The sequence below is a fragment of the Hyla sarda genome, chromosome 12 (genome assembly GCF_029499605.1).
Source record: "Hyla sarda isolate aHylSar1 chromosome 12, aHylSar1.hap1, whole genome shotgun sequence".
NCBI lineage: Eukaryota > Metazoa > Chordata > Amphibia > Anura > Hylidae > Hyla > Hyla sarda.
Window position 1 is genome coordinate 16,489,207 of NC_079200.1, and position 27,323 is coordinate 16,516,529.

The window sequence follows — 27,323 nt, forward strand, 5'->3', positions numbered from 1 at the left end:
TATTCTCTAGCCAAAGGATAGGGAATAAGATGTCTGATTGCGGGGATCCTGCCGCTGGGAACCCCCGCTATCTCCCTGCTGCACCTGGCATTCGTTTAGAGCGTCGGGTCCAGCGCTGGAGGCTTGTGACATCACGGTCATGATGTCATGGCCACGCCCCCTCAATGCAAGTCTATGGGAGGGGGCATGGCATTACATCACGAGCCTCCGCCCCGCAACGCCAGTCATCCGGCACGAAGTTTGCTCTGTGCACCAGATGTCTGGGGTGCCGCAGCCGAGATTGTGGGGGAAAGAATTCGGAACTAGTCCTACAGTGTGGGCTAGAGGGACGTCTGGGAGTTCCTGAGACCCCAGTTTTCTACCTCACCTCCAAAGGGTAACTCCTGCTTTAGCCATGCTTGTCTATTGTGTTTGAAATGTACTGTGCCAGCCCAGTGTCTGACTTATTGTCTGCACCATAACATAAATAGTGTTGAGCACGGATATTCGTGATTAGAATTTTTATCGCGAATATCGGCACTTATAAAATATTAGAATATACAGTGGTCCCTCAAGTTACAATATTAATCGGTTCCGGGACGACCATTGTATGGTGAAACCATTGTATGTTGAGACCAGAACTCTATGGAAACCTGGTAATTGGTTCTGAAGCTGCAAAATGTCATCCAGAAATAGGAAAAAGTGAGGATTAAAGAAAAATAAGTAGATAACTAATATAGATAAAGCAAATCCTTACATATAAAAGTAATAAAGATCTGCTGGGAGATGTAATCACTGTCTATGTAGAGGACAGGAGCTTCTTCAGGGTCCTGTACAGTACACAATGTCCTAAAAATGGAACATGGAGCCGCCCTCACCTGGTGTCCAAAGGAGCAGCTAACCCTGGTACAGGTAAAGAGTACAGAACATGTAATACCTCACTGTACTGTAGGGGGCGCTACCAGACACCAGTCAGTGCATACACTTCAGTAATACAGGTAAAGAGTACAGAACATGTAATACCTCCCTGTACTGTAGGGGGCGCTACCAGACACCAGTCAGTGCATACACTTCAGTAATACAGGTAAAGAGTAGAGAACATGTAATGCCTTCCTGTACTGTAGGGGGCGCTACCAGACACCAGTCAGTGCATACACTTCAGTAATACAGGTAAAGAGTTGAGAACATGTAATACCTTCCTGTACTGTACGGGGCGCTACCAAACAGGAATTGCAGTGAATGTCAATTCTGATTGGTCATTTCTTCCGGCCATTGACACTGTCACGATTCGGCTGGCAGGAGGTGGATCCTCTGTGCCAGAGAGGGATTGGCGTGGACTGTGTTAGTGGACCGGTTCTAAGCTGCTACTGGTTTTCACCAGAGCCCGCCGCAAAGCGGGATGGTCTTGCAGCGGCGGTAGCAACCAGGTCGTATCCACTAGCAACGGCTCAACCTCTCTGACTGCTGAAGATAGGCGCGGTACAAGGGAGTAGACAAGAGCAAGGTCGGACGTAGCAGAAGGTCGGGGCAGGCAGCAAGGATCGTAGTCAGGGGCAACGGCAGGAGGTCTGGAACACAGGCTAGGAACACACTGGGAAACGCTTTCACTGGCACGATGGCAACAAGATCCGGCAAGGAAGGGAAGGGGAAGTGAAGTTAAATAGGGAAGTGCACAGGTGAATGAACTGATTAAGCCAACTGCGCCAATCAGCGGCGCAGTGGCCCTTTAAATCGTAGAGACCCGGCGCGCGCGCGCCCTAAGGAGCGGGGCCGCACGCGCCGGGACAGGACCGACGGAGAGCGAGTCAGGTACGGGAGCCGGGGTGCGCATCGCGAGCGGGCGCCACCCGCATCGCGAATCGCATCCCGGCTGGGAGAGGTATCGCAGCGCACCCGGTCAGCAGGTCTGACCGGGGCGCTGCGATTGCGAGGATGTTGCGAGCGCTCCGGGGAGGAGCGGGGACCCGGAGCGCTCGGCGTAACAGTACCCCCCCCCTTGGGTCTCCCCCCCTTCTTGGAGCCTGAGAACCTGAGGACCAGACTTTTGTCTAGGATGTTGTCCTCAGGTTCCCAGGATCTCTCTTCAGGACCACAGCCCTCCCAATCAACCAGAAAAAATCTTTTTCCTCTGACCGTCTTGGAGGCCAGTATCTCCTTTACGGTGAAGATGTCAGAAGAACCGGAAACAGGAGTGGGAGAAACAAGTTTGGGAGAGAAACGGTTGATGATGAGTGGTTTAAGGAGAGAGACATGGAAGGCATTGGGAATACGAAGAGAAGGAGGAAGAAGGAGTTTGTAAGAGACAGGATTAATCTGGCACAAGACTTTGAAAGGACCAAGATAGCGTGGTCCCAGTTTGTAACTGGGGACACGAAAGCAGACATATTTAGCGGAGAGCACATACCTTGTCTCCGGGAGCAAAGATGGGGGGAGCTCTTCTTTTCTTATCGGCAAACTTTTTCATGCGAGATGAAGCCTGTAAAAGAGAATTTTGGGTCTCTTTCCATATGGTGGAAAGATCACGAGTCACTTCATCTACAGCGGGCAAACCAGAGGACAAGGGAATAGGGAGGGGGGGAAGAGGGTGACGGCCGTACACCACGAAAAATGGGGATTTAGCAGAAGATTCAGAGACTCTAAAGTTGTACGAGAATTCGGCCCAAGGTAGAAGATCTGCCCAGTCATCCTGGCGGGAGGAAACAAAATGCCGTAAATAGTCACCCAGGACCTGGTTAATTCTTTCTACTTGCCCATTGGATTGAGGATGATAAGCAGAAGAGAAGTTTAATTTAATCTTGAGTTGTTTACAGAGAGCCCTCCAGAATTTAGACACGAATTGGACACCTCTATCCGAGACAATCTGCGTGGGCAAACCGTGAAGACGAAAAATGTGTACAAAAAATTGTTTTGCCAACTGAGGCGCCGAAGGAAGACCAGGAAGAGGAATAAAATGTGCCATCTTGGAAAATCGATCCACGACCACCCAAACAACAGTGTTGCCACGGGATGGGGGTAGGTCTGTAATAAAGTCCATACCAATCAGAGACCACGGCTGTTCGGGGATAGGCAGAGGGTGAAGGAGACCAGCAGGCTTCTGGCGAGGAGTCTTATCCCGGGCACAGACAGTACAGGCCCGCACAAAATCAACAACATCTGTTTCCAGAGTCGGCCACCAATAGAAACGAGAGATGAGTTGCAAGGACTTTTTGATGCCCGCATGGCCTGCGAGGTGGGAGGAGTGACCCCATTTGAGAATCCCGAGACGCTGGCGTGGAGAAACGAAGGTCTTCCCTGGAGGAGTTTGCCTGATGGAGGCTGGAGAAGAGGAGATCAGACAGTCAGGAGGAATGATGTGTTGCGGAGAGACCTCTACTTCCGAGGCATCCGAGGAACGAGAGAGAGCATCGGCCCTAATGTTCTTGTCGGCAGGGCGAAAATGAATTTCAAAGTTAAAACGGGCAAAGAACAACGACCACCTGGCCTGGCGAGGATTCAGCCGTTGGGCAGACTGGAGATAGGAGAGATTCTTGTGATCGGTGAAAATGATAACTGGAAATTTTGATCCCTCCAGCAGATGCCTCCATTCCTCAAGTGCCAATTTAATGGCCAGTAGTTCTCGATCCCCGATGGAGTAGTTCCTCTCCGCCGGAGAGAAGGTCCTAGAAAAAAAACCACAAGTAACAGCATGCCCGGAAGAATTTTTTTGTAGAAGAACCGCTCCAGCTCCCACTGAGGAGGCATCAACCTCCAATAGGAAGGGTTTAGATGGGTCAGGTCTGGAGAGCACGGGAGCAGAAGAAAAGGCAGACTTGAGCCGTTTAAATGCGTCTTCCGCTTGGGGAGACCAGGACTTAGGATTGGCATTCTTCTTGGTTAAAGCCACGATAGGAGCCACAATAGTGGAAAAATGTGGAATGAATTGTCTGTAATAATTGGCGAACCCCAAAAAACGTTGGATAGCACGGAGTCCGGAGGGGCGTGGCCAATCCAAGACGGCAGAGAGTTTATCTGGGTCCATTTGTAGTCCCTGGCCAGAGACCAAGTATCCTAGGAAAGGAAGAGATTGACATTCAAACAGACATTTCTCCATTTTGGCATAAAGTTGATTGTCTCGGAGTCTCTGAAGAACCATGCGGACATGCTGGCGATGTTCTTCTAAGTTGGCAGAAAAAATCAGAATATCGTCCAGATACACAACAACACAGGAATATAAGAGATCACGAAAAATTTCATTAACAAAGTCTTGGAAGACGGCAGGGGCGTTGCACAGGCCAAAGGGCATGACCAGATACTCAAAGTGTCCATCTCTGGTGTTAAATGCAGTTTTCCATTCGTCCCCCTCCCTGATGCGGATGAGATTATATGCACCTCTTAAGTCCAGTTTGGTAAAGATGTGGGCACCTTGAAGGCGATCAAAGAGTTCAGAGATAAGAGGTAGGGGGTAGCGGTTCTTTACCGTGTTTTTATTAAGTCCGCGGTAATCAATGCAAGGACGTAGGGAGCCATCTTTTTTGGACACAAAGAAAAATCCAGCTCCGGCAGGAGAGGAGGATTTGCGGATAAACCCCTTTTTTAAATTTTCCTGGATGTATTCAGACATAGCAAGAGTCTCTGGGGCGGACAGAGGATAAATTCTGCCCCGGGGTGGAGTAGTGCCCGGGAGGAGGTCAATAGGACAGTCAAAAGGCCTGTGAGGGGGTAAAGTCTCAGCTTGCTTTTTGCAAAATACGTCAGCATAGTCCATATAAGCCTTAGGGAGACCGGTTACAGGGGGAACCACAGGGTCACGGCAGGGAGTACTGGGAACCGGTTTAAGACAGTCCTTGAAACAAGAAGTACCCCAGCTCTTGATCTCTCCTGTGGACCAATCAAGGGTTGGGGAATGGCGTTGAAGCCACGGTAGTCCAAGGAGAATTTCGGAAGTGCAATTGGAGAGGACCAAAAACTCAATTTTTTCGTGATGAGGTCCGATGCACATTAGGAGGGGTTCCGTGCGGTAACGCACGGCACAGTCCAATCTTTCATTGTTAACACAATTGATGTAGAGAGGTCTGGCGAGACTGGTCACTGGGATGTTGAACCTGTTGATGAGAGAGGCCAAAATAAAATTTCCTGCAGATCCGGAATCCAAGAAGGCCTTAGTAGAGAAGGAGAAGGTAGAGGCAGATATCCGCACAGGCACAGTAAGGCGTGGAGAAGCAGAGTTGACATCAAGAACTGTCTCACCTTTGTGCGGAGTCAGCGTACGTCTTTCCAGGCGGGGAGGACGGATAGGACAATCCTTCAGGAAGTGTTCGGTACCGGCACAGTACAGGCAGAGATTCTCCATGCGGCGTCGTGTCCTCTCTTGAGGTGTCAAGCGAGACCGGTCAACTTGCATAGCCTCCACGGCGGGAGGCACAGGAACGGATTGCAGAGGACCAGAGGAGAGAGGAGCCGGGGAGAAAAAACGCCTCGTGCGAACAAAGTCCATATCCTGGCGGAGCTCCTGACGCCTTTCGGAAAAACGCATGTCAATGCGAGTGGCAAGATGAATGAGTTCATGCAGGTTAGCAGGAATTTCTCGTGCGGCCAGAACATCTTTAATGTTGCTGGATAGGCCTTTTTTAAAGGTCGCGCAGAGGGCCTCATTATTCCAGGATAGTTCGGAAGCAAGAGTACGGAATTGGATGGCGTACTCGCCAACGGAAGAATTACCCTGGACCAGGTTCAGCAGGGCAGTCTCAGCAGAAGAGGCTCGGGCAGGTTCCTCAAAGACACTTCGAATTTCCGAGAAGAAGGAGTGTACAGAGGCAGTGACGGGGTCATTGCGGTCCCAGAGCGGTGTGGCCCATGACAGAGCTTTCCCAGACAGAAGGCTGACTACGAAAGCCACCTTAGACCTTTCAGTAGGAAACTGGTCCGACATCATCTCCAAGTGCAGGGAACATTGTGAAAGAAAGCCACGGCAAAACTTAGAGTCCCCATCAAATTTATCCGGCAAGGAAAGTCGTAGGCCGGAAGCGGCCACTCGCTGCGGAGGAGGTGCAGGAGCTGGCGGAGGAGATGATTGCTGAAGCTGTGGTAGTAGCTGCTGTAGCATCACGGTCAGTTGAGACAGCTGGTGGCCTTGTTGCGCTATCTGTTGCGACTGCTGGGCGACCACCGTGGTGAGGTCGGCGACAACTGGCAGTGGAACTTCAGCGGGATCCATGGCCGGATCTACTGTCACGATTCGGCTGGCAGGAGGTGGATCCTCTGTGCCAGAGAGGGATTGGCGTGGACCGTGCTAGTGGACCGGTTCTAAGCTGCTACTGGTTTTCACCAGAGCCCGCCGCAAAGCGGGATGGTCTTGCAGCGGCGGTAGCAACCAGGTCGTATCCACTAGCAACGGCTCAACCTCTCTGACTGCTGAAGATAGGCGCGGTACAAGGGAGTAGACAAGAGCAAGGTCGGACGTAGCAGAAGGTCGGGGCAGGCAGCAAGGATCGTAGTCAGGGGCAACGGCAGGAGGTCTGGAACACAGGCTAGGAACACACAAGGAAACGCTTTCACTGGCACGATGGCAACAAGATCCGGCAAGGAAGGGAAGGGGAAGTGAGGTTAAATAGGGAAGTGCACAGGTGAATGAACTGATTAAGCCAACTGCGCCAATCAGCGGCGCAGTGGCCCTTTAAATCGTAGAGACCCGGCGCGCGCGCGCCCTAAGGAGCGGGGCCGCGCGCGCCGGGACAGGACCGACGGAGAGCGAGTCAGGTACGGGAGCCGGGGTGCGCATCGCGAGCGGGCGCCACCCGCATCGCGAATCGCATCCCGGCTGGGAGAGGTATCGCAGCGCACCCGGTCAGCAGGTCTGACCGGGGCGCTGCGATTGCGAGGATGTTGCGAGCGCTCCGGGGAGGAGCGGGGACCCGGAGCGCTCGGCGTAACAGACACATTTCACAGATCTGGACTGTCTGTACATTGTATGTTGAGTCTGGTTTCAAGTTACAATGGTCCAGAAAAGACCATTGTATGTTGAAACTATTGTATGTTGAGGCCATTGTAAGTTGAGGGATCACTGTAGTGCTATATATTCGTAATGACGAATATTCGTTTTTACTTTTTGGTTTTTTTCACATGCAAATTTTTATGAGAATTTTCCTTGAGTATTTTCGCATGGTAAAAAAAAGTGAAAAAACTTAGCTAATATGCGAATTTCGCAAACATAGGACAAATAATCGTCAATATATTCACACAATATCACGAATTCGAATATGGCCCCTGCCGCTCATCACTAAACATAAAGTGCACATGACAGACCATCCATTCAGACTTTATAGGAACCATTACCACCTACACATAAACTGCAGCCAGGGCCGGTTTTAGGCTAAGTGTGGCCCTGGGCAAAAATGAAAAATGGGGCCCCCAGATTGCGTGACCAAAGATCACTATGTTGCGCCCCCTGAATTGTGCTGCATCTCGGCTAATGTGAGTTAATGAGATTGAGCTGCAAACCACAAATGGCTGTGACTACGACATGAGAAACGTAATAATTCCATCCAGGATGAATTTGTGGCTGTGGTAATTTGGGGGCCACAATGTGACCCCATTTAGTGCAGATCAGCTCAGCTCCCCCCTATGCAAGAGCGAAGTGCATGGACACCTGTGGAACAACAGCAACTCGTAAGGACAAGAAGTCCAGCGCAAAACAGAATCATAACATGTACGGTCACAGAAAGCCACAGGGTCACAGAAAGCCACAGGGTCACAGAAAGCCACAGGGTCACAGAAAGCCACAGGGTCACAGAAAGCCACAGGGTCACAGGAAACCACAGGGTCACAGAAAGCCACAGGGTCACAGAAAGCCACAGGGTCACAGGAAACCACAGGGTCACAGGAAACCACAGGGTCACAGAAAGCCACAGGGTCACAGAAAGCCACAGGGTCACAGAAAGCCACAGGGTCACAGAAAGCCACAGGGTCACAGGAAACCACAGGGTCACAGAAAGCCACAGGGTCACAGGAAACCACAGGGTCACAGAAAGCCACAGGGTCACAGAAAGCCACAGGGTCACAGAAAGCCACAGGGTCACAGAAAGCCACAGGGTCACAGGAAACCACAGGGTCACAGAAAGCCACAGGGTCACAGAAAGCCACAGGGTCACAGAAAGCCACAGGGTCACAGAAAGCCACAGGGTCACAGAAAGCCACAGGGTCACAGAAAGCTGTACATTTTATGATGCTGTTTTATGGGTTTAATAAACCCCCCAAAGAGCTGGATTTCTCTATGTGTGACCACATTTACTTACATTAGCTGAGATTCAGCACCATTCAAGGAGAACAACATGGCGATCTTTGACTGTGCGACCCATTTTTGCCCTAACCTTATATTGTAACCTTGTTCTTTATACAATAATAGTCACCGCACACAGATATACAGTGATCTCAATGCTGCCTATCAGTAATAGCGCCCACATATACTATAAGGCTAAGTTCACAGACAGAATGTCCACATGGAGAATCTCCGTGCAGATATTCCGGAAACTGCGGGGAACAGACATAATATGCCGCCACTAGGACTGCACAGGAATGCAGCGTCTCATAGACAGCCATGAATTCTGTGCGGACACAGAAAATGGAATTTCCGTGCCAGAAACATCTGTAGATCTGCCGGTGACCTGACCCATTTTGTGCCTCCAGCTGTTGCCACCCCCCTTCCCCCGCCTCACCCGCCCCTGGCCTGCTGAAAATGTTCCGAACGCTGGGGCAGTGAACTACCCCTTTAAGTACGCAGCATAGTTCCCCCCCCCCCCCCACATTAGGTGCAGTATAGTCCCCCACATTAGGTGCAGTACAGTTCCCCCACATTAGGTTGGCAGTATAGTTCCCCACATTAGGTTGGCAGTATAATTCCCCCACATTAGTTTTGCAGTATAGTTCCCCACATTAGGTTGGCAGTATAGTTCCTCCACATTAGGCTGGCAGTATGTCCCCCCACATTATATTGTAGTTCCCCAACATTAGGTTGGCAGTATGTTTCCCCACATTAGGTTGGCAGTATAGTTTCCCCAAATTAGGTTGGCAGTATGTTCCTCCACATTAGGCTGACAGTATGCTCCCCCACATTAGGCTGGCAGTATAGTTCCCCCACATTAGGTTGGCAGTACAGTTCCCCCACATTAGGTTGGCAGTACAGTTCCCCCACATTAGGTTGGCAGTATAGTTCCCCCACATTAGGTTGGCAGTACAGTTCCCCCACATTAGGCTGGCAGTATAGTTCCCCCACATTAGGCAGGCAGTATAGTTCCCCCACATTAGGCTGGCAGTATAGTTCCCCCACATTAGGTGCAGTATAGTTCCCCCACATTAGGTTGGCAGTATAGTTCCCCCACATTAGGCTGGCAGTATGTTTCCCCACATTAGGTTGTCAGAATAGTTCCCCATATTAGGTTGGCAGAATAGTTCCCCACATTAGGTGCAGTATAGTTCCCCCACATTAGGTTGGCAGAATAGTTCCCCCACATTAGGCTGGCAGTATGTTTCCCCACATTAGGTTGGCAGAATAGTTCCCCACATTAGGTTTGCAGAATAGTTCCCCACATTAGGTGCAGTATAGTTCCCCCACATTAGGTTGGCAGAATAGTTCCCCCACATTAGGCTGGCAGAATAGTTCCCCCACATTAGGCTGGCAGTTTATTCCCCCACAGACATACATACAGCCTACAACCATATATAGTGTATGGCTGGAGGCATTATGTCTATGTATTGCCCTGCTTCAGTGCTCTGACCACCGCTCCTCCTGGCTTATAGGCCATAGCAGTAGGGGTAACCTTGTGTCCCGAAAAGATCTTTCAGGACATAGGGATGTCCTTAAAAGTGATGGGGGAAATTAACCTGGGGGGGGGGGGGGCAATATCCCCTTTGCCAATCCCCCCCCCCCCCCCCCTTGGATCTGCCATTGGTACTTACACCACCAATACTGCCAGGGCCATCTTTAATTTTAATTGGACCCTGGACAAACAATTTTTTTTTTGCGCCACTCTTCCGTCATGTCAGTAGGAGCTCCCAGAGCAGCCCCTGGTCTCCTCCGCACATAGTAGAAGTAAGAAATAAAGAAAAAGTGCTGGCCCGGGCCCCCGAGCAGTGGAGCGCAAGCAGGATGTGAGGGGGATAGTGGAGCGCTGCCTGCTGCGTTCTTCCAGCGTGGTGACGTCTGATTAGTGGAGCGCAAGCAGTGCTCCTCCAGAATGCTCAGGACAGGGGGAGGAGTGTTAGTGCCTTAGGCCCTGAATACTGCATTTTACACAAATTTGCGGTAAAATCACGGCAAAAACGCCTCGATTTTACCGTGATTTTGCGCAAAATGAAGTATTGTTAGTGCTGCCTTAAAGCTTTTCAGGGGCCCCCTTTTGGATGGGGGCCCTAGGCAATTGCCTAGGATGCCCCGCCCTAACGTTGGCCCTGACTGCAGCCACAGTAATTCTTGGTCTGGAGGATGGAGCCGGTCAATGCTTTTCTCATTCATTTCTTTTGCTGCAGGGTTCCTCCATAGATTACAGCTGCTTGCTCTGAACAGCTTCTCATTTCAGATCCCAGGGGCACTTCGGTGAAAAACATTATTATTATTTTTTTTTTAAATCAACTGGTGACAGAAAGTTAAACAGATTTGTAAATTACTTCTATTAAAAAAATCTTAATCCTTCCAGTACTGTATGATCCACAGGAAGTTCTTTTCTTTTTGAATTTTCTTTGTCTGACCACAGTGCTCTCTGCTGACACCTCTGTCCATATCGGGAACTGTCCAGAGCAGGAGAGGTTTGCTATGGGGATTTGCAACTACTCTGGACAGTTCCTAAAATGGACAGAGGTGTCTGCAGAGAGCACTGTGGTCAGACAGAAAGGAAATTCTAAAATAAAGGAATTTCCTGTGGAGCATATAGCAGCTGATAAGTACTGTAAGGATTAAGATTTTTAAATAGAAGTCATTTACAAATTTGTTTAACTTTCTGGTACCAGTTGATTTAAGAAAAAATGTTTTCCAGTGGAGTACCCCGTTAAAAAATCTTTACCTTTCTATAACTTATTAGCAGCTGTTTGCTACAGAGGAAATTCTATTCTTTTTTAATTTCATTTTTGACTTTTCCACAGTGCTCTCTGCTGACACCTGATACCCGTATCAGGAACTGTCCAGAGCAGGAGAAAATCCCCATAGCAAACCTCTGCTACTCGGGACAGTTCCTGACATGGACAGAGGTGTCAGTAGAGAGCAATGTGGACAAGAAAAAAAAGAAATTCAAAAAGAATAGAATTTCCTCTGTATCATACAGCTGCTAATAGGTACTGAAAGGATTAAGATTTTTTAATAGAAGTCATTTACAAATCTGTTTAACTTTCTTGCACCAGTTCATTTAAAAAATAAAAAAAAAAGTTTTCCACCGAAGTACCCCTTTAAGTAAAGATTATCCAGTGCAAACAAAACATCATCCATAGGATCAATGAGTGGGAAATCTTGGCAGAGTTGGATCCTCTTTGCAATTCATGGACTCAATAGACTTGTCACAAACAACCATGTCCATTATTTGCACCATTGAGTTTTTTTTTTTGTTTTTTTTTTACCATATCTTGGTGCCCCTATGTTTTCACATTCCTTACAGTGACTAGCTGGTAATTACTTAAAGGGGTACCCTGCTGGAAAACATTTTTTTTTTTAATCAACTGGTGCCAGCAAGTTATACAGATTTGTAAAACACTTATATATAAATAAAACATAATTCTTCCAGTACTTATCAGCTGCTGTATGCTCCAGAGAAAGTTGTGCAGTTCTTTCCAGTCTGATCACAGTGCTCTCTGCTGACACCTCTGTCCACGTCAGGAACTGTCCATAGTAGGAGCAAATCCCCATAGCAAACCTCTACTGCTCTGGACAGTTCCTGACATAGACAGAGGTGTCAGCAGAGAGCACTGGCGGTCAGACAGAAAGGAAATAAAAAAATAAAAGAACTTCCTGTGGAGCATACAGCAACTGATAAGTACTGGAAGGATTAAGATTTTTAAATAGAAGTAATTTACAAATCTGTTTAACTTTCTGGCACCAGTTGATTTAAAAAATAATGTTTTTGAGTGGAGTACCCCTTTAAGGAGGACCCAACCCAAACCTGCACATGCACAATAGAAATTGGCCATATTCTCTTGTTACATAAAACTATAACCCAGAAGAGACAAATGACTCTTTTGTAATCATACCATGGTTTTACTACACGCCATATAAGATGTCTTCAAATCTAAATGCTGCCCTAGTTAAATCTCTGCTGCCAGTACAAAAAAAAGGTTAAAGACCTTGCCAAGAGATAAGTCTTCCATTACATTAAAGAAACAGATTGGGCGAAACTAAAATGTTCCCACTGAAGTGTATGGGGCTTTTCAGGCGCCAATGGTGTCTGGCGCACAGGTGATCGGGCACTGCCCCTATGACAGAGCAGAACATCAAAAAAACAAAGGTGGCATGAACCCGGCTTAAAGGGGTTATCCAGGAAAAAACTTTATTTTATATATATCAACTGGCTCCAGAAAGTTAAACAGATTTGTAAATTACTCCTATTAATTTTTTTTAAATCCTTTCAGTACTTATGAGCTTCTGAAGTTAAGGTTGTTCTTTTCTGTCTAAGTGCTCTCTGATGTCACCTGTCTCGGGAACCGTCCAGTTTAGAAGCAAATCCCCATAGCAAACCTCTTCTAAACTGGGCGGTTCCCCGAGACAGGTGACATCAGAGAGCACTTAGACAGAAAAGAACAACCTTAACTTCAGAAGCTCATAAGTACTGAAAGGATTAAGATTTTTTATTAGAAGTAATTTACAAATATGTTTAACTTTCTGGAGCCAGTTGATATATATAAAAAAAAGTTTTTTCCTGGATAACCCCTTTAACTAATAGAACTCAAAGGGCTAATAGGTAGATAATAGTAACGCAGAAAACAGAGCTTGCACTCACCATCCAAAGGTAATTCTTTATTTCACCATGTCAGGCATAACAGGCTGGTGGGGGGTGGAGGGGGGTGAGGTGGGACCGGGACAGACTGTTTCACGCTACTCGGGCGCTTCTTCCAGCCGGTGGAGGCAGGTGAGGTGGGACCGGGACAGACTGTTTCACGCTACTCGGGCGCTTCTTCCAGCCGGTGGAGGCGGGTGAGGTGGGACCGGGACAGACTGTTTCACGCTACTCGGGCGCTTCTTCCAGCCGGTGGAGGCGGGTGAGGTGGGACCGGGACAGACTGTTTCACGCTACTCGGGCGCTTCTTCTAGCCGGTGGAGGCAGGTGAGGTGGGACCGGGACAGACTGTTTCACGCTACTCGGGCGCTTCTTCCAGCCGGTATACCGGCTGGAAGAAGCGCCCAAGTAGCGTGAAACAGTCTGTCCCGGTCCCACCTCACTCGCCTCCACCGGCTGGAAGAAGCGCCAGAGTAGCGTGAAACAGTCTGTCCCTGTCCCACCTCCGTCCCCGACCAGCCTGTTATACCTGACACGGTGAAATAAAGAATTACCTTTGGATGGTGAGTGCAAGCTCTGTTTTCTTCGTTACCATTGTCTGCTTTTTGCTCTGAAGTTATGCACCACCGCAACCAGAGTCTTATGATCAGGAAAGTCAGCACTATCCGCGCCACACCTTCTGCCGTTCACCTTAGTCTAGCAGTGTCGGACTACTACCTCTCTATATCTTACCTCGTTTGCTAATAGGTAGATGTTGGCGGACACTTTAATCTCAACAAGACCATCCGTCAGACATGTTGGATTTCAAGCATGCCCAATCTTTAATTCTCAAGGGAACTAGATGTCTGGCAGCAGCATGCATGTGTATCGGGGGGTAGATGTTGGCATATGGCAACCTGGACTTTGGCTCTGTTCACACTGATTTCCAATTATATCGTTCTATGAAAGGGGGCACTCCACTGGAAAACATTTTTTCTTAAATCAACTGGTGCCAAAAAGTTAAACAGATTTGTAAATTACCGTATTTTTTGCCCTATAGGACGCACCGGCATATAAGACGCACCCAATTTTAAAGGTGCGAAATCTAGGAAAAAAAAGATTCTGCACCCAACAGTGATCTTCAACCTGCGGACCTCCAGATGTTTCAAAACTACAACTCCCAGCATGCCCGGACAGCCAACGTCTGTCCGGGCATGCTGGGAGTTGTAGTTTTGCAACATCTGGAGGTCCGCAGGTTGAAGACCACTGGATAGGAGGTAATACTCACGTGTCCCCGCCGCTCCGGACCCGTCACTGCTGCCCTGGATGTCGCTCCATCGCTGTCGCCGCGTCCCCGGGGTGTCCACGACGATCCGGACGTCTTCTTCCCCGGGATCCACGCTCTCCGTCGCCGTCATCGCGTCGCTACGCACGCCGCTCCTAATGGATGACGGGACGGCGTGCACGACGACGTGATGACGTCGAAGAGAGCGCCGGCCATGCAGGGGATCCCGGCACGGAGCAGACACCGAGGAGGCAGGTAAGGTCCCTCCCGGTGTCCTGTAAGCTGTTCGGGACTCCACAATTTCACCGCGGCGGTCCCGAACAGTCCAACTGAGCAGCCGGGTTACTGTCACTTTCGCTTCAGATGCGGTGGTCAACTTTGATCGCCGCATCTGAAGGGTTAATACAGGGCATCACCGCGATCGGTGATGTCCTGTATTAGCCGCGGGTCCCGGCCGTTGATGGCCGCAGGGAACGACCCGCTAGGGGTGTATTCGCCGTATAAGACGCACCAACTTTTCCCCCCCAGTTTTGGGGAAGAAAAAGTGCGTCTTATACGGCGAAAAATACGGTACTTGTATTAAAAAAAATCTTAATCCTTCCAGTAGTTATCAGCTGCCGGATGATCCACAGGAAGTTGTTTTCTTTTAAAATTTCCTTTCTGCCTGACCACAGTTGTTACGCCGAGCGCTCCGGGTCCCCGCTCCTCCCCGGAGCGCTCGCTACACTTCCCTCACTGCAGCGCCCCGGTCGGTTCCACGGACCCGGGGCGCTGCGTTACCACCTCCGGCCGGGATGCGATTCGCGATGCGGGTAGCGCCCGCTCGCGATGCGCACCCCGGCTCCCGTACCTTACTCGCTCCCCGTCAGTTCTGTCCCGGCGCGCGCGGCCCCGCTCCCTAGGGCGCGCGCGCGCCGGGTCTTTGCGATTTAAAGGGCCACTGCACCGCTGATTGGTGCAGTGGTTCCAATTAGTGTTTACACCTGTGCACTTCCCTATATCACCTCACTTCCCCTTCACTCCCTCGCCGGATCTTGTTGCCCTAGTGCCAGTGAAAGCGTTCCTTGTGTGTTCCTTGCCTGTGATTCCAGACCTTCTGCCGTTGCCCCTGACTACGATCCTTGCTGCCTGCCCCGACCTTCTGCTACGTCCGACCTTGCTTCTGTCTACTCCCTTGTACCGCGCCTATCTTCAGCAGCCAGAGAGGTTGAGCCGTTGCTAGGGGATACGACCTGGTCACTACCGCCGCAGCAAGACCATCCCGCTTTGCGGCGGGCTCTGGTGAAAACCAGTAGTGACTTAGAACCGATCCTCTAGCACGGTCCACGCCAATCCCTCTCTGGCACAGAGGATCCACTACCTGCCAGCCGGCATCGTGACAGTAGATCCGGCCATGGATCCCGCTGAAGTTCCTCTGCCAGTTGTCGCTGACCTCACCACGGTGGTCGCCCAGCAGTCACAACAGATTGCGCAACAAGGCCAACAGCTGTCTCAACTGACTGTTATGCTACAACAGTTACTACCACAGCTCCAGCAATCATCTCCTCCGCCAGCTCCTGTACCTCCTCCGCAGCGAGTGGCCGCTTCTGGAATACGACTATCCTTGCCGGATAAATTTGATGGGGACTCTAAGTTTTGCCGTGGCTTTCTTTCCCAATGTTCATTTCACTTGGAGATGATGTCGGACCAGTTCCCCACTGAAAGGTCTAAGGTGGCTTTCGTAGTCAGCCTGCTGTCTGGAAAAGCCCTGGCTTGGGCCACACCGCTCTGGGACCGCAATGACCCCGTCACTGCCTCTGTACACTCCTTCTTCTCGGAAATTCGAAGTGTCTTTGAGGAACCTGCCCGAGCCTCTTCTGCTGAGACTGCCCTGTTGAACCTGGTCCAGGGTAATTCTTCCGTTGGCGAGTATGCCGTACAGTTCCGTACCCTTGCTTCAGAATTATCCTGGAATAATGAGGCACTCTGCGCGACCTTTAAAAAAGGCCTATCCAGCAACATTAAAGATGTTCTGGCCGCACGAGAAATCCCTGCTAACCTACATGAACTCATCCATCTTGCCACTCGCATTGACATGCGTTTTTCCGAACGGCGTCAGGAGCTCCGCCAGGATATGGACTCTGTTCGCACGAGGCGTTTCTTCTCCCCGGCTCCTCTCTCCTCTGGTCCCCTGCAATCTGTTCCTGTGCCTCCCGCCGTGGAGGCTATGCAGGTCGACCGGTCTCGCCTGACACCCCAAGAGAGGACACGACGCCGCATGGAGAATCTCTGCCTGTACTGTGCTAGTACCGAACACTTCCTGAAGGATTGTCCTATCCGTCCTCCCCGCCTGGAAAGACGTCCGCTGACTCCGCACAAAGGTGAGACAGTCCTTGATGTCTACTCTGCTTCTCCACGTCTTACTGTGCCTGTGCGGATGTCTGCCTCTGCCTTCTCCTTCTCTGCTGTGGCCTTCTTGGACTCTGGATCTGCAGGAAATTTCATCTTAGCCTCTCTCGTCAACAGGTTCAACATCCCGGTGACCAGTCTCGCCAGACCCCTCTACATCAATTGTGTAAACAATGAAAGATTGGACTGTACTATACGTTTCCGCACGGAGCCCCTTCTAATGTGCATCGGATCTCATCACGAGAGGATTGAACTGTTGGTCCTCCCCAATTGCACTTCTGAAATCCTTCTTGGACTTCCCTGGCTTCAACTCCATTCCCCAATCCTGGATTGGTCCACTGGGGAGATCAAGAGTTGGGGGCCCTCTTGTTCCAAGGACTGCTTAAAACCGGTTCCCAGTAAACCTTGCCGTGTCCCTGTGCTTCCTCATGTAACCGGTCTCCCTAAGGCCTATATGGACTTTGCGGACGTTTTTTGCAAAAAACAAGCTGAGACTCTACCTCCTCACAGGCCTTATGATTGTCCCATTGACCTCCTCCCGGGCACTACTCCACCCCGGGGCAGAATCTATCCTCTGTCCGTCCCAGAGACTCTTGCCATGTCTGAATACGTCCAAGAAAATTTAAAAAAGGGCTTTATCCGTAAATCCTCCTCTCCTGCCGGAGCCGGATTTTTCTTTGTGTCCAAAAAAGATGGCTCTCTACGTCCTTGCATTGACTACCGCGGTCTTAATAAAATCACGGTTAAGAACCGCTACCCCCTACCCCTCATCTCTGAACTCTTTGATCGTCTCCAAGGTGCCCATATTTTTACCAAACTGGACTTAAGAGGTGCTTATAATCTCATCCGCATCAGAGAGGGGGATGAATGGAAAACGGCATTTAACACCAGAGATGGACACTTTGAGTATCTGGTCATGCCCTTTGGTCTATGCAACGCCCCTGCCGTCTTCCAAGACTTTGTTAATGAAATTTTTCGTGATCTACTATACTCCTGTGTTGTTGTATATCTGGACGATATCCTGATTTTTTCTGCCAATCTTGAAGAACACCGCCAGCATGTCCGTATGGTTCTTCAGAGACTTCGTGATAATCAACTCTATGCCAAAATAGAGAAATGTCTGTTTGAATGCCAATCTCTTCCTTTTCTAGGATACTTGGTCTCTGGCCAGGGACTACAAATGGACCCAGATAAACTCTCTGCCGTCTTAGATTGGCCACGCCCCTCCGGACTCCGTGCCATCCAACGTTTTTTGGGGTTCGCCAATTATTACAGGCAATTTATTCCACATTTTTCTACCATTGTGGCTCCTATTGTGGCTTTAACAAAAAAAAATGCCGATCCCAAGTCTTGGCCTCCTCAAGCGGAAGACGCCTTTAAACGACTCAAGTCTGCCTTTTCTTCGGCTCCCGTGCTCTCCAGACCTGACCCATCTAAACCCTTCCTATTGGAGGTTGATGCCTCCTCAGTGGGAGCTGGAGCTGTCCTTCTACAAAAAAACTCTTCCGGGCATGCTGTTACTTGTGGTTTTTTTTCCAGGACCTTCTCTCCGGCGGAGAGGAACTACTCCATCGGGGATCGAGAGCTTCTAGCCATTAAATTAGCACTTGAGGAATGGAGGCATCTGCTGGAGGGATCAAGATTTCCAGTTATTATTTACACCGATCACAAGAACCTCTCCTACCTCCAGTCTGCCCAACGGCTGAATCCTCGTCAGGCCAGGTGGTCTCTGTTCTTTGCCCGATTTAATTTTGAAATTCACTTTCGGCCTGCTGATAAAAACATTAGGGCCGATGCTCTCTCTCGTTCCTCAGATGCCTCTGAAATTGAACTCTCTCCTCAACACATCATTCCTCCTGACTGCCTGATTTCCACTTCTCCAGCCTCCATCAGGCAAACTCCTCCAGGAAAGACCTTTGTTTCTCCACGCCAACGCCTTGGGATCCTCAAATGGGGTCACTCCTCCCATCTCGCAGGTCATGCGGGCATCAAGAAATCTGTGCAACTCATCTCTCGCTTCTATTGGTGGCCGACTCTAGAGACTGATGTGGTGGACTTTGTGCGAGCCTGCACTATCTGTGCCCGGGATAAGACTCCTCGCCAGAAGCCCGCTGGTTTTCTTCATCCTCTACCTGTCCCCGAACAACCTTGGTCTCTGATTGGTATGGATTTTATTACTGACTTACCCCCATCCCATGGCAACACTGTTATTTGGGTGGTCGTTGATCGATTCTCCAAAATGGCACATTTCATCCCTCTTCCTGGTCTTCCTTCAGCGCCTCAGTTGGCTAAACAATTTTTTGTACACATTTTTCGTCTTCACGGGTTGCCTACACAGATCGTCTCGGATAGAGGCGTCCAATTTGTGTCTAAATTCTGGAGGGCTCTCTGTAAACAACTCAAGATTAAATTAAATTTTTCTTCTGCATACCATCCTCAATCCAATGGACAAGTAGAGAGAATTAACCAGATCTTGGGTGACTATTTACGACATTTTGTTTCCTCCCGCCAGGATGACTGGGCAGATCTTCTACCTTGGGCCGAATTCTCGTATAATTTCAGAATCTCTGAATCTTCCTCCAAATCTCCGTTTTTCGTGGTGTACGGCCGTCACCCTCTTCCCCCCCTCCCTACCCCCTTGCCCTCTGGTCTGCCCGCTGTGGATGAAATTTCTCGTGATCTTTCCACCATATGGAAAGAGACCCAAAATTCTCTCTTACAGGCTTCTTCTCGCATGAAGAGATTCGCAGATAAGAAAAGAAGAGCTCCTCCCATTTTTTCCCCTGGAGACAAGGTATGGCTCTCCGCTAAATATGTCCGTTTCCGTGTCCCGAGCTATAAGTTGGGACCACGCTATCTTGGTCCTTTTAAAGTTTTGTGTCAAATTAATCCTGTCTCTTACAAACTTCTTCTTCCTCCTTCTCTTCGTATCCCTAATGCCTTTCACGTCTCTCTTCTTAAACCTCTCATCCTCAACCGTTTTTCTCCTAAATCTGTTCCTCCCACTCCTGTTTCCGGCTCCTCGGACATCTTCTCTGTCAAAGAGATTTTGGCCTCTAAAAAGGTCAGGGGAAGAATTTTTTTTTTAGTGGATTGGGAGGGTTGTGGTCCAGAAGAGAGGTCCTGGGAACCTGAGGACAATATCCTGGACAAAAGTCTGATCCTCAGGTTCTCAGGCCCCAAGAAGAGGGGGAGACCCAAGGGGGGGGGTACTGTTACGCCGAGCGCTCCGGGTCCCCGCTCCTCCCCGGAGCGCTCGCTACACTTCCCTCACTGCAGCGCCCCGGTCGGTTCCACGGACCCGGGGCGCTGCGTTACCACCTCCGGCCGGGATGCGATTCGCGATGCGGGTAGCGCCCGCTCGCGATGCGCACCCCGGCTCCCGTACCTTACTCGCTCCCCGTCAGTTCTGTCCCGGCGCGCGCGGCCCCGCTCCCTAGGGCGCGCGCGCGCCGGGTCTTTGCGATTTAAAGGGCCACTGCACCGCTGATTGGTGCAGTGGTTCCAATTAGTGTTTACACCTGTGCACTTCCCTATATCACCTCACTTCCCCTTCACTCCCTCGCCGGATCTTGTTGCCCTAGTGCCAGTGAAAGCGTTCCTTGTGTGTTCCTTGCCTGTGATTCCAGACCTTCTGCCGTTGCCCCTGACTACGATCCTTGCTGCCTGCCCCGACCTTCTGCTACGTCCGACCTTGCTTCTGTCTACTCCCTTGTACCGCGCCTATCTTCAGCAGCCAGAGAGGTTGAGCCGTTGCTAGGGGATACGACCTGGTCACTACCGCCGCAGCAAGACCATCCCGCTTTGCGGCGGGCTCTGGTGAAAACCAGTAGTGACTTAGAACCGATCCTCTAGCACGGTCCACGCCAATCCCTCTCTGGCACAGAGGATCCACTACCTGCCAGCCGGCATCGTGACAACAGTGCTCTCTGTTGACACCTCTGTCCATGTCAGGAACTGTCCAGAGCAGGAGAGGTTTGCTATGGGGGGGATTTGCTCCTACTCTGGACAGTTCCTGACTTGAACAGAGGTGTCAGCAGAGAGCACTGTGGTCAGACAGAAAGGAAATTAAAAAAGAAAACAACTTCCTGTGGATCATACAGCAGCTGATAACTACTGGAAGGATTGAGATTTTTATAATAGAAGTCATTTACAAATCTGTTTAACTTTCTGGCACCAGTTAATTTAAGAACATTTTTTTTCAGTGGCATACCCCTTTAATGCTTCCCAGTGGCGTACCCCTTTAATGCTTTCCAGTGGCGTACCCCAAATGGGCTCCCGTCGAGATTTTACCATTTTGCCCAAAAAAAAAGTAGTTCCGCCTGCCGCGTTATTCTTGCCATCGAAAGTGACAGTGAACATTTTTATGATACAAAAATGAATAAATAAAAAGATAAAAATAAGAATAGTGATAGAAGATAATAGATTGGGTGACGTGGCTCTATAAGTACAAACTTTATATAAAAAAAAATTGCACAAAATAAATAATTATAATTAATATTATTAATATATTATATATATATATATAATAATAATAATAATAAAATGTTCTACAGTGTAGTAGAAAACTCTCAGCATAGCGCCGGTAATCAGTAAAGACTTGTCGCATTGATGTCTGATTGACTTAGCAATATCGTAATAACCCGCCTAATATCCTATAAGGTCCCGGAGGGTCAGGGTTGGGCAATGAATCCCAGGAATACAACACTGACTTATTGAGCTGTTTTTCCGTCGCATTGTACCAAACATGTTTGTGACATTACCTTTGATCGACAGGAGGTGTTTTTTTCCCTTTTGACCAAAGTAATTTTTTTTTTTTCATCGGGTCCAAAGGTCAGAAAGCAGGTTTTTCAATGGTAAACAGGAGTCCCGGGACGGTATAAATATGCTGGAGGCGCACAGTGACACACACAGTACTCCTAGAGATACAGACAGCTTCAAACAGTCTAGAGAGTCAATGAACGCAATGATGGAGAACGGGATGGATGGTCTGCACCACTCTGGGGTCCAAATGGTCCAATATCTCCAGATCAACTACAAGAGTTCCCAAGACTGGTTCATGTTCATCTCTTTTGCTGCTGATCTGAGAAACACCTTCTTCATCTTCTTTCCCATCTGGTTCCACCTGTGTGAGTCCGTGGGCATCAAACTCATCTGGGTGGCGGTGATCGGGGACTGGCTCAACCTCGTCTTCAAATGGTGAGTATCTCATAACGTAATATTGTGCTAGATGGTTCTAAAGTGGGTTGGTATGTTACATCTCCTTCTCTTGGTCAGGGCGATTATATTGCTTGGTTGGGTTGACCCTACCTACTGTATATTGCAGCAGGGGGTAACAGTGGCTAGCTGAAATATTAAAGGGGTTATCCAGGAAAAATTGTTTTTTATATACACACACATATATATATATATATATATATATATATATATATATATATATATATATATATAAACTGGCTTCAGAAAGTTAAACAGATTTGTAAATTACTTTTATTAAACAATCTTAATCCTTTCAGTACTTATGAGCTGATGAAGTGGAGTTGTTCTTTTCTGTCTAAGTGCTCTCTGATGACACCTGTCTCGGGAACTGTCCAGAGTAGAAGCAAATCCCCATAGCAAACCTCATCTACTCTGTGCAGTTCCTGAGGTCAGCAGAGAGCACTGTTACCAGACAGAAAACAACAACTCAACTTCAGCAGCTGATAATTATTGGAAGGATTAAGATTTTTTTAATAGAAGTCATTTACAAATCTGTTTAACTTTCTGGAGCCAGTTGATATATATATATATATATGTTTTTTTTTCTGGATAACCCCTTTAATAAGACAGAAAATAATTTAGTCAGTCCATTCTAACACTGAAACTGTGTTCATAGTAGTATCATTTAAGAGGATATAACAATATGGACCCCCAAACACATTCTGGATCTTTGGGCACTTATGGCACCTACAGACTCTTTAGGAGCAATTTATCATTATCGGTGCACATGATTTTACCCCCTGTGAACTTCCTTCATATTTATCAAAGAAATGCGCACTCTTCATAAATAGCCAAGTAGCGTAGATGTAGACGAGTTTGTAATTATGATCCTGCCTGGCGTGAGTTTGCGCTAAAATAAAATAAAAAGTCGCAGTTAATAAATAGCCGACCACTGCATAGAAAAACGAACCGTGCCGCTCTACATTCAAGAGGTTTTCTTGAATGAGTCTTAATGACTTGCGCCAAAATTTTGCTACATTTTCCACCATAAAAATAAAACAGGGTAAAACCAAAAATTAATTCAGCGACAACCAGAAAAAAGAAAAAAAAGAGAAAAGAATTGGCACTGGGTATATTACAGCTGTAAAAGAGTACTCTCTATTGGATTATACACGCTCCCTCGCCATTCAGTGTCCGCATATTAGCAATGTTGCATTTAAAGGGGTACTCCGGTGGAAAACTTTTTTATTTTAAATCAACTGGTGCCAGAAAGTTAAACAGATTTGTAAATTGCTTCTATTAAAAAAATCTTAATCCCTCCAGTACTTATTAGCTGCTGAATACGACAGAGGAAATTATTTTCTTTTTGGTACACAGAGCTCTCTGCTGACATCACAAGCACAGTGCTCTCTGCTGACATCTCTGTCCATTTTAGGAACTGCCCAGAGCAGCATATGTTTTCTATGGGTATTTTCTCCTACTCTGGACCTTTCTTATAATGGACAGAGATGTCAGCAGAGAGCACTGTGCTCGTGATGTCAGCAGAGAGCTCTGTGTTCCAAAAAGAAAAGAATTTCCACTGTAGTATGCAGCAGCTAATAAGTACTGGAAGGATTAAGATTTTTTAATGGAAGTAATTTACAAATCTGTTTAACTTTCTGGCACCAGTTGATTTAAAATAAAAAAGTTTTCCACCGGAGTACCCCTTTAAATATAATTTCATATATATATATATATATATATATATATATATATATATAACATATAACCCATGCAAACCAATAGCTGATGGATTGTTCTAATTGTCTAGGACGGATACGTTAAAGGAAATACCAAAACATTTGAAGTTCTACTAATATTTTTTCTGAAATTTTGCCCTCAGTTTATGATTCCTTTGATCTTACTCGTTGCTTTGAATTTTTTTAGGATTCTTTTTGGACAAAGACCATACTGGTGGGTTCATGACACAGACTACTATGGAAATACGACGGCTCCCTTCATTGAACAGTTTCCCGTGACATGTGAGACCGGCCCAGGTAACGGAACAATCTATGTATATGACACTTTAGGTGAAGACACTGGAGGACATTTGTCGAAACCTGTCGAAAGGAAAAGTTGCTGAGTTGCCCATAGCAACCAATCAGATCGCTTCTTTCATTTTTGAAAAGGCCTCTCTAAAATGAAAGAAGCGATCTGATTGGTTGCTATGGGCAACTGGGCAAGTTTTCCTCTGGACAGGTTTTGATGAATCTCCCCCATTGACCCTCCTCTTCCATTGTCCATTGTACGTCTTGTTAGTTAACATGTTATTGACGAGCACTGAAATCATGTGATGCTAAGAAGTGGGACATTAGGTTGTCACCTCTAAAGGTGCCCACACGGTCAATAGCTATTGCTTCTGATCCCTGCTGACACATCAGGGCTCAAGTCCCAGGAAAGCCTGGGAATGGAGTTCCTGCACTTTTCCCACAGCAGGAACACTGGGGAAGATTTCTCAAAACTCGTGCAGAGGAAAACTTGCCCAGTTGCCCATAGCAACCAATCAGATCGCTGCTTTCATTTTTAACAAGGCCTCTGCAAAATGAAAGAAACGACCTGATAGGTTGCTATGGGCAACTGGGCAAGTTTTCCTCTGCACAGGTTTTGATAAATCTCCCCCACTGTTCCCATTAGCAGGAATATGCAGGAGCGGCCCCCGAGGGGAAATCTTAGGTGAGTCCCCACACTTTTTTCCCAGGACTTCACCCCTCCTACACATACATGCTTAGCTCCGAAACCTTTTATTTTAGCTGGAAATTTCCAAAAACATACAGGGGGAGATTTATCATTGCTTTTAGAGCATTTTTTTTTGTCTATGTTTTGGCGCAGTTCAGGCGCAAGCAGCATATTTAGCGACTTTTATGCGCCTTTTGATATAGACCATTTAACTCTTTTTGCCGACCCGTAGAATTTTTTCTTTTTGACCATGCAGTAGTCACGTATTTATCATTGGCAACTTTTTTCATAAAGTCGCTATTTTGTGCGCAAAGGTACTATTTTAGGCGCAAAGCTTCACCACCTATCAGTAGGCGTGAGAATCACTTCTACCTTCCGCAATTCAACCTTTAACCTCTTGTGGGCGACAGCGTCCCACTCCCCTTCTGTGACACGTGCTCAGGAGCTGAGCGCGGGTCATAGCTGGGTGGTCCTGGCGGCCAGGGGTCAAGTCCTGTGGAAAAAAAGTGTGGGAACTCACCCATGATTTCCACTCAAGGGCTAGTCCTGCAGGACTCCTGCTAATGGGAACAGTGTTCCTGCTCTGGAAAAAGTGCAGGAACTCCGTTCCTGCGCGTTCCTGCAGGACTTGAGCCCTGCTGGCAGCTATCTGCCACCAGGAGACCCATCCCTAATGCCGGACATCACCGATCACAGTGATGCCCAGCTTTAACCCCTGAGACACCGCACTCAAATTTAATTGTAGCATCTAAAATGCAAATAAAAATGTCCCGGCAGCTCTGTGAATGTAATTAAAAACACCTAACCTGCCAAATTCAGGACCCGGGAAAGTGTCTATTTCCCTCCTTCACAAGCGTCTAAAATAAAGTGTATGTGGTAGAGCTTTTCCCACCACCGCAGAACTGCGCAAAATTCATCATCCTGCTGCACCTTCTTGATAAATAAGATGCCCGCTAGTCAAACCCACCACCCAAATAAACGAGGGAAAATAGCTCTACCGTAGATGTTCTTTGATGAATCTGGGCCCCAAAGTCTAGATAGATTTACTTCCTTTCCATTTCCTCTTTTACTTATACAGTGATCCCTCAACTTACAATGGCCTCAACATACAATAGTTTCAACATACAATGGTCTTTTCTGGACCATCGTAACTTGAAACCAGACTCAACATACAATGCTATGGACAGTACAGATCTGTGATACCTGTCACAACTGGAGGAACTGACCAATCAGAATGGGCATTTTACTAGTAAATCACCTCTATTTCTGAAGTGCATGCACTGACTGGTGTCTGGTAGCGCCCCCTACAGTACAGGGAGGAACTACAAGTTCCGTACTACTCCTTACCTGTGCCCAGGTTTAGCTGCTCCTTTGGACACCAAGTAAGGGCGGCTCCATTTGGGACACTGTGTGAACTGTACAGGACCCTGAAGAAGCTCCTGTCCCCTACATAAACCATAGTTTCCCAACCAGTATGCCTCCAGCTGTTGCAAAACTACAACTCCCAGCATGCCCGGACAGCCAACGGCTGTCCGGGCATGCTGGGAGTTGTAGTTTTGCAACAGCTGGAGGCACCCTGGTTGGGAAACACTGACCTAGACAGTGATTACAGCTCCCAGCAGATCTTTATTACTTTTATATGTAAGGATTTGCTTTATCTATATTAGTTATCTACTTATTTTTCTTTAATCCTCACTTTTTCCTATTTTTGGATGACATTTTGGTGGCTTCAGAACCAATTACCAGGTTTCCATAGAGTTCTGGTCTCAACATACAATGGTCTCAACATACAATGGTCGCCCTGAAACCAATTAATATTGTAACTTGAGGGACCACTGTATGTTCTTCCATATTGCTTGGCCTACAAAACTTCCTACGCCAGCTTGGCAGTCTCCTCAAGGAGAAACGTTAACCCCTAACTCTTTTCCGAGTAGATCCTGTAGAGTTTTTATGTCGCCAGAACTTACGACAAAAAAACCTAAAAAAAATAAATAAATACTTAGGCTATGTTCACATTCCTGTGTGAAATTCCACCGAAGAATTCTGAAAAGATTCAAAAAATTCCCCTGCAGCAGCAGAGTCCCATTGGTTTCTAGCATGGGAATCCTGATTCCGGCATCCACCAAAACCTTGAACGTGTTCAATGTTTTTTCCTCTTCGTTTAGAGGAAAGAAGGTTTCTACACCAGCACAGACTGGGGTTCTTTAGTGTAAGAGCAGTGAGACTGTGGAATTCTCTGCCTGAGGAGGTGTCATGTGGAACTCTGTAAAATAATTTAAAAGGGGTCTGGATGCATTTTTGGAGAATAATAACATTACAGGTTATGGATTCTAGATTTATAGGGACAGAACGTTGGTCCAGGGATTTATTCTGATGCCATATTTGGAGTCGGGAAGGATTTTTTACCTCTAGTATGAGGTTTTTTTGCCTTCCTCCGGATCCATTCAGTAGGGACTTATTAGGGTTATAGGTTGAACTTGATGGACTCTTTTTTCTTTTCTTTTTTTTAACCTTATGAACTATGTTTTTGAAGATTCGGTAAGGAAATTGGGCGCTTTTTTGAGTGGTCCCAGCAGCCGCCGGTTAGTCAAATGTGTGGGATGTCCGGACCTGTTTTTCGTGCAGACATTCTGCACATTTTACGCCCATGTGAACACAGAAAATCCTACAAAGGGGTGTGGCCTTCAAGGAAAAGGGGCGTGTCTAAAAAAAAAACCTTCATTTTCTAAAGAAATCTACATGTTTCCAGATAAAATGTGGCGGATTTTAGCTCTTTAAACCCTGACAGCTCAGAGCATGGGAAAAAACGGCAAATACAAGACACAAAAAAA

The 27,323-nt window shown here is 47.7% G+C and overlaps 1 protein-coding gene across 2 annotated transcripts in view; it reads left to right on the plus strand.

Moving 5' to 3' along the window:
• The window catches only part of LOC130296676 (glucose-6-phosphatase catalytic subunit 1-like), a 77,536-nt gene that overhangs the window by 43,690 nt on the left and 6,523 nt on the right, over positions 1-27,323 (plus strand). The window contains exons 1-3 of one of the 2 annotated variants that reach the window (XM_056548481.1): positions 230-376; positions 21,412-21,777; positions 23,704-23,813. In XM_056548481.1, coding sequence (XP_056404456.1) covers positions 21,464-21,777; positions 23,704-23,813 — 424 coding nt within the window. In that variant the 5' untranslated portion in view covers positions 230-376; positions 21,412-21,463. Of the gene's footprint in view, positions 1-229; positions 377-21,411; positions 21,778-23,703; positions 23,814-27,323 lie in introns of those variants that run through there. The other variant, XM_056548480.1, reaches the window with a different exon arrangement.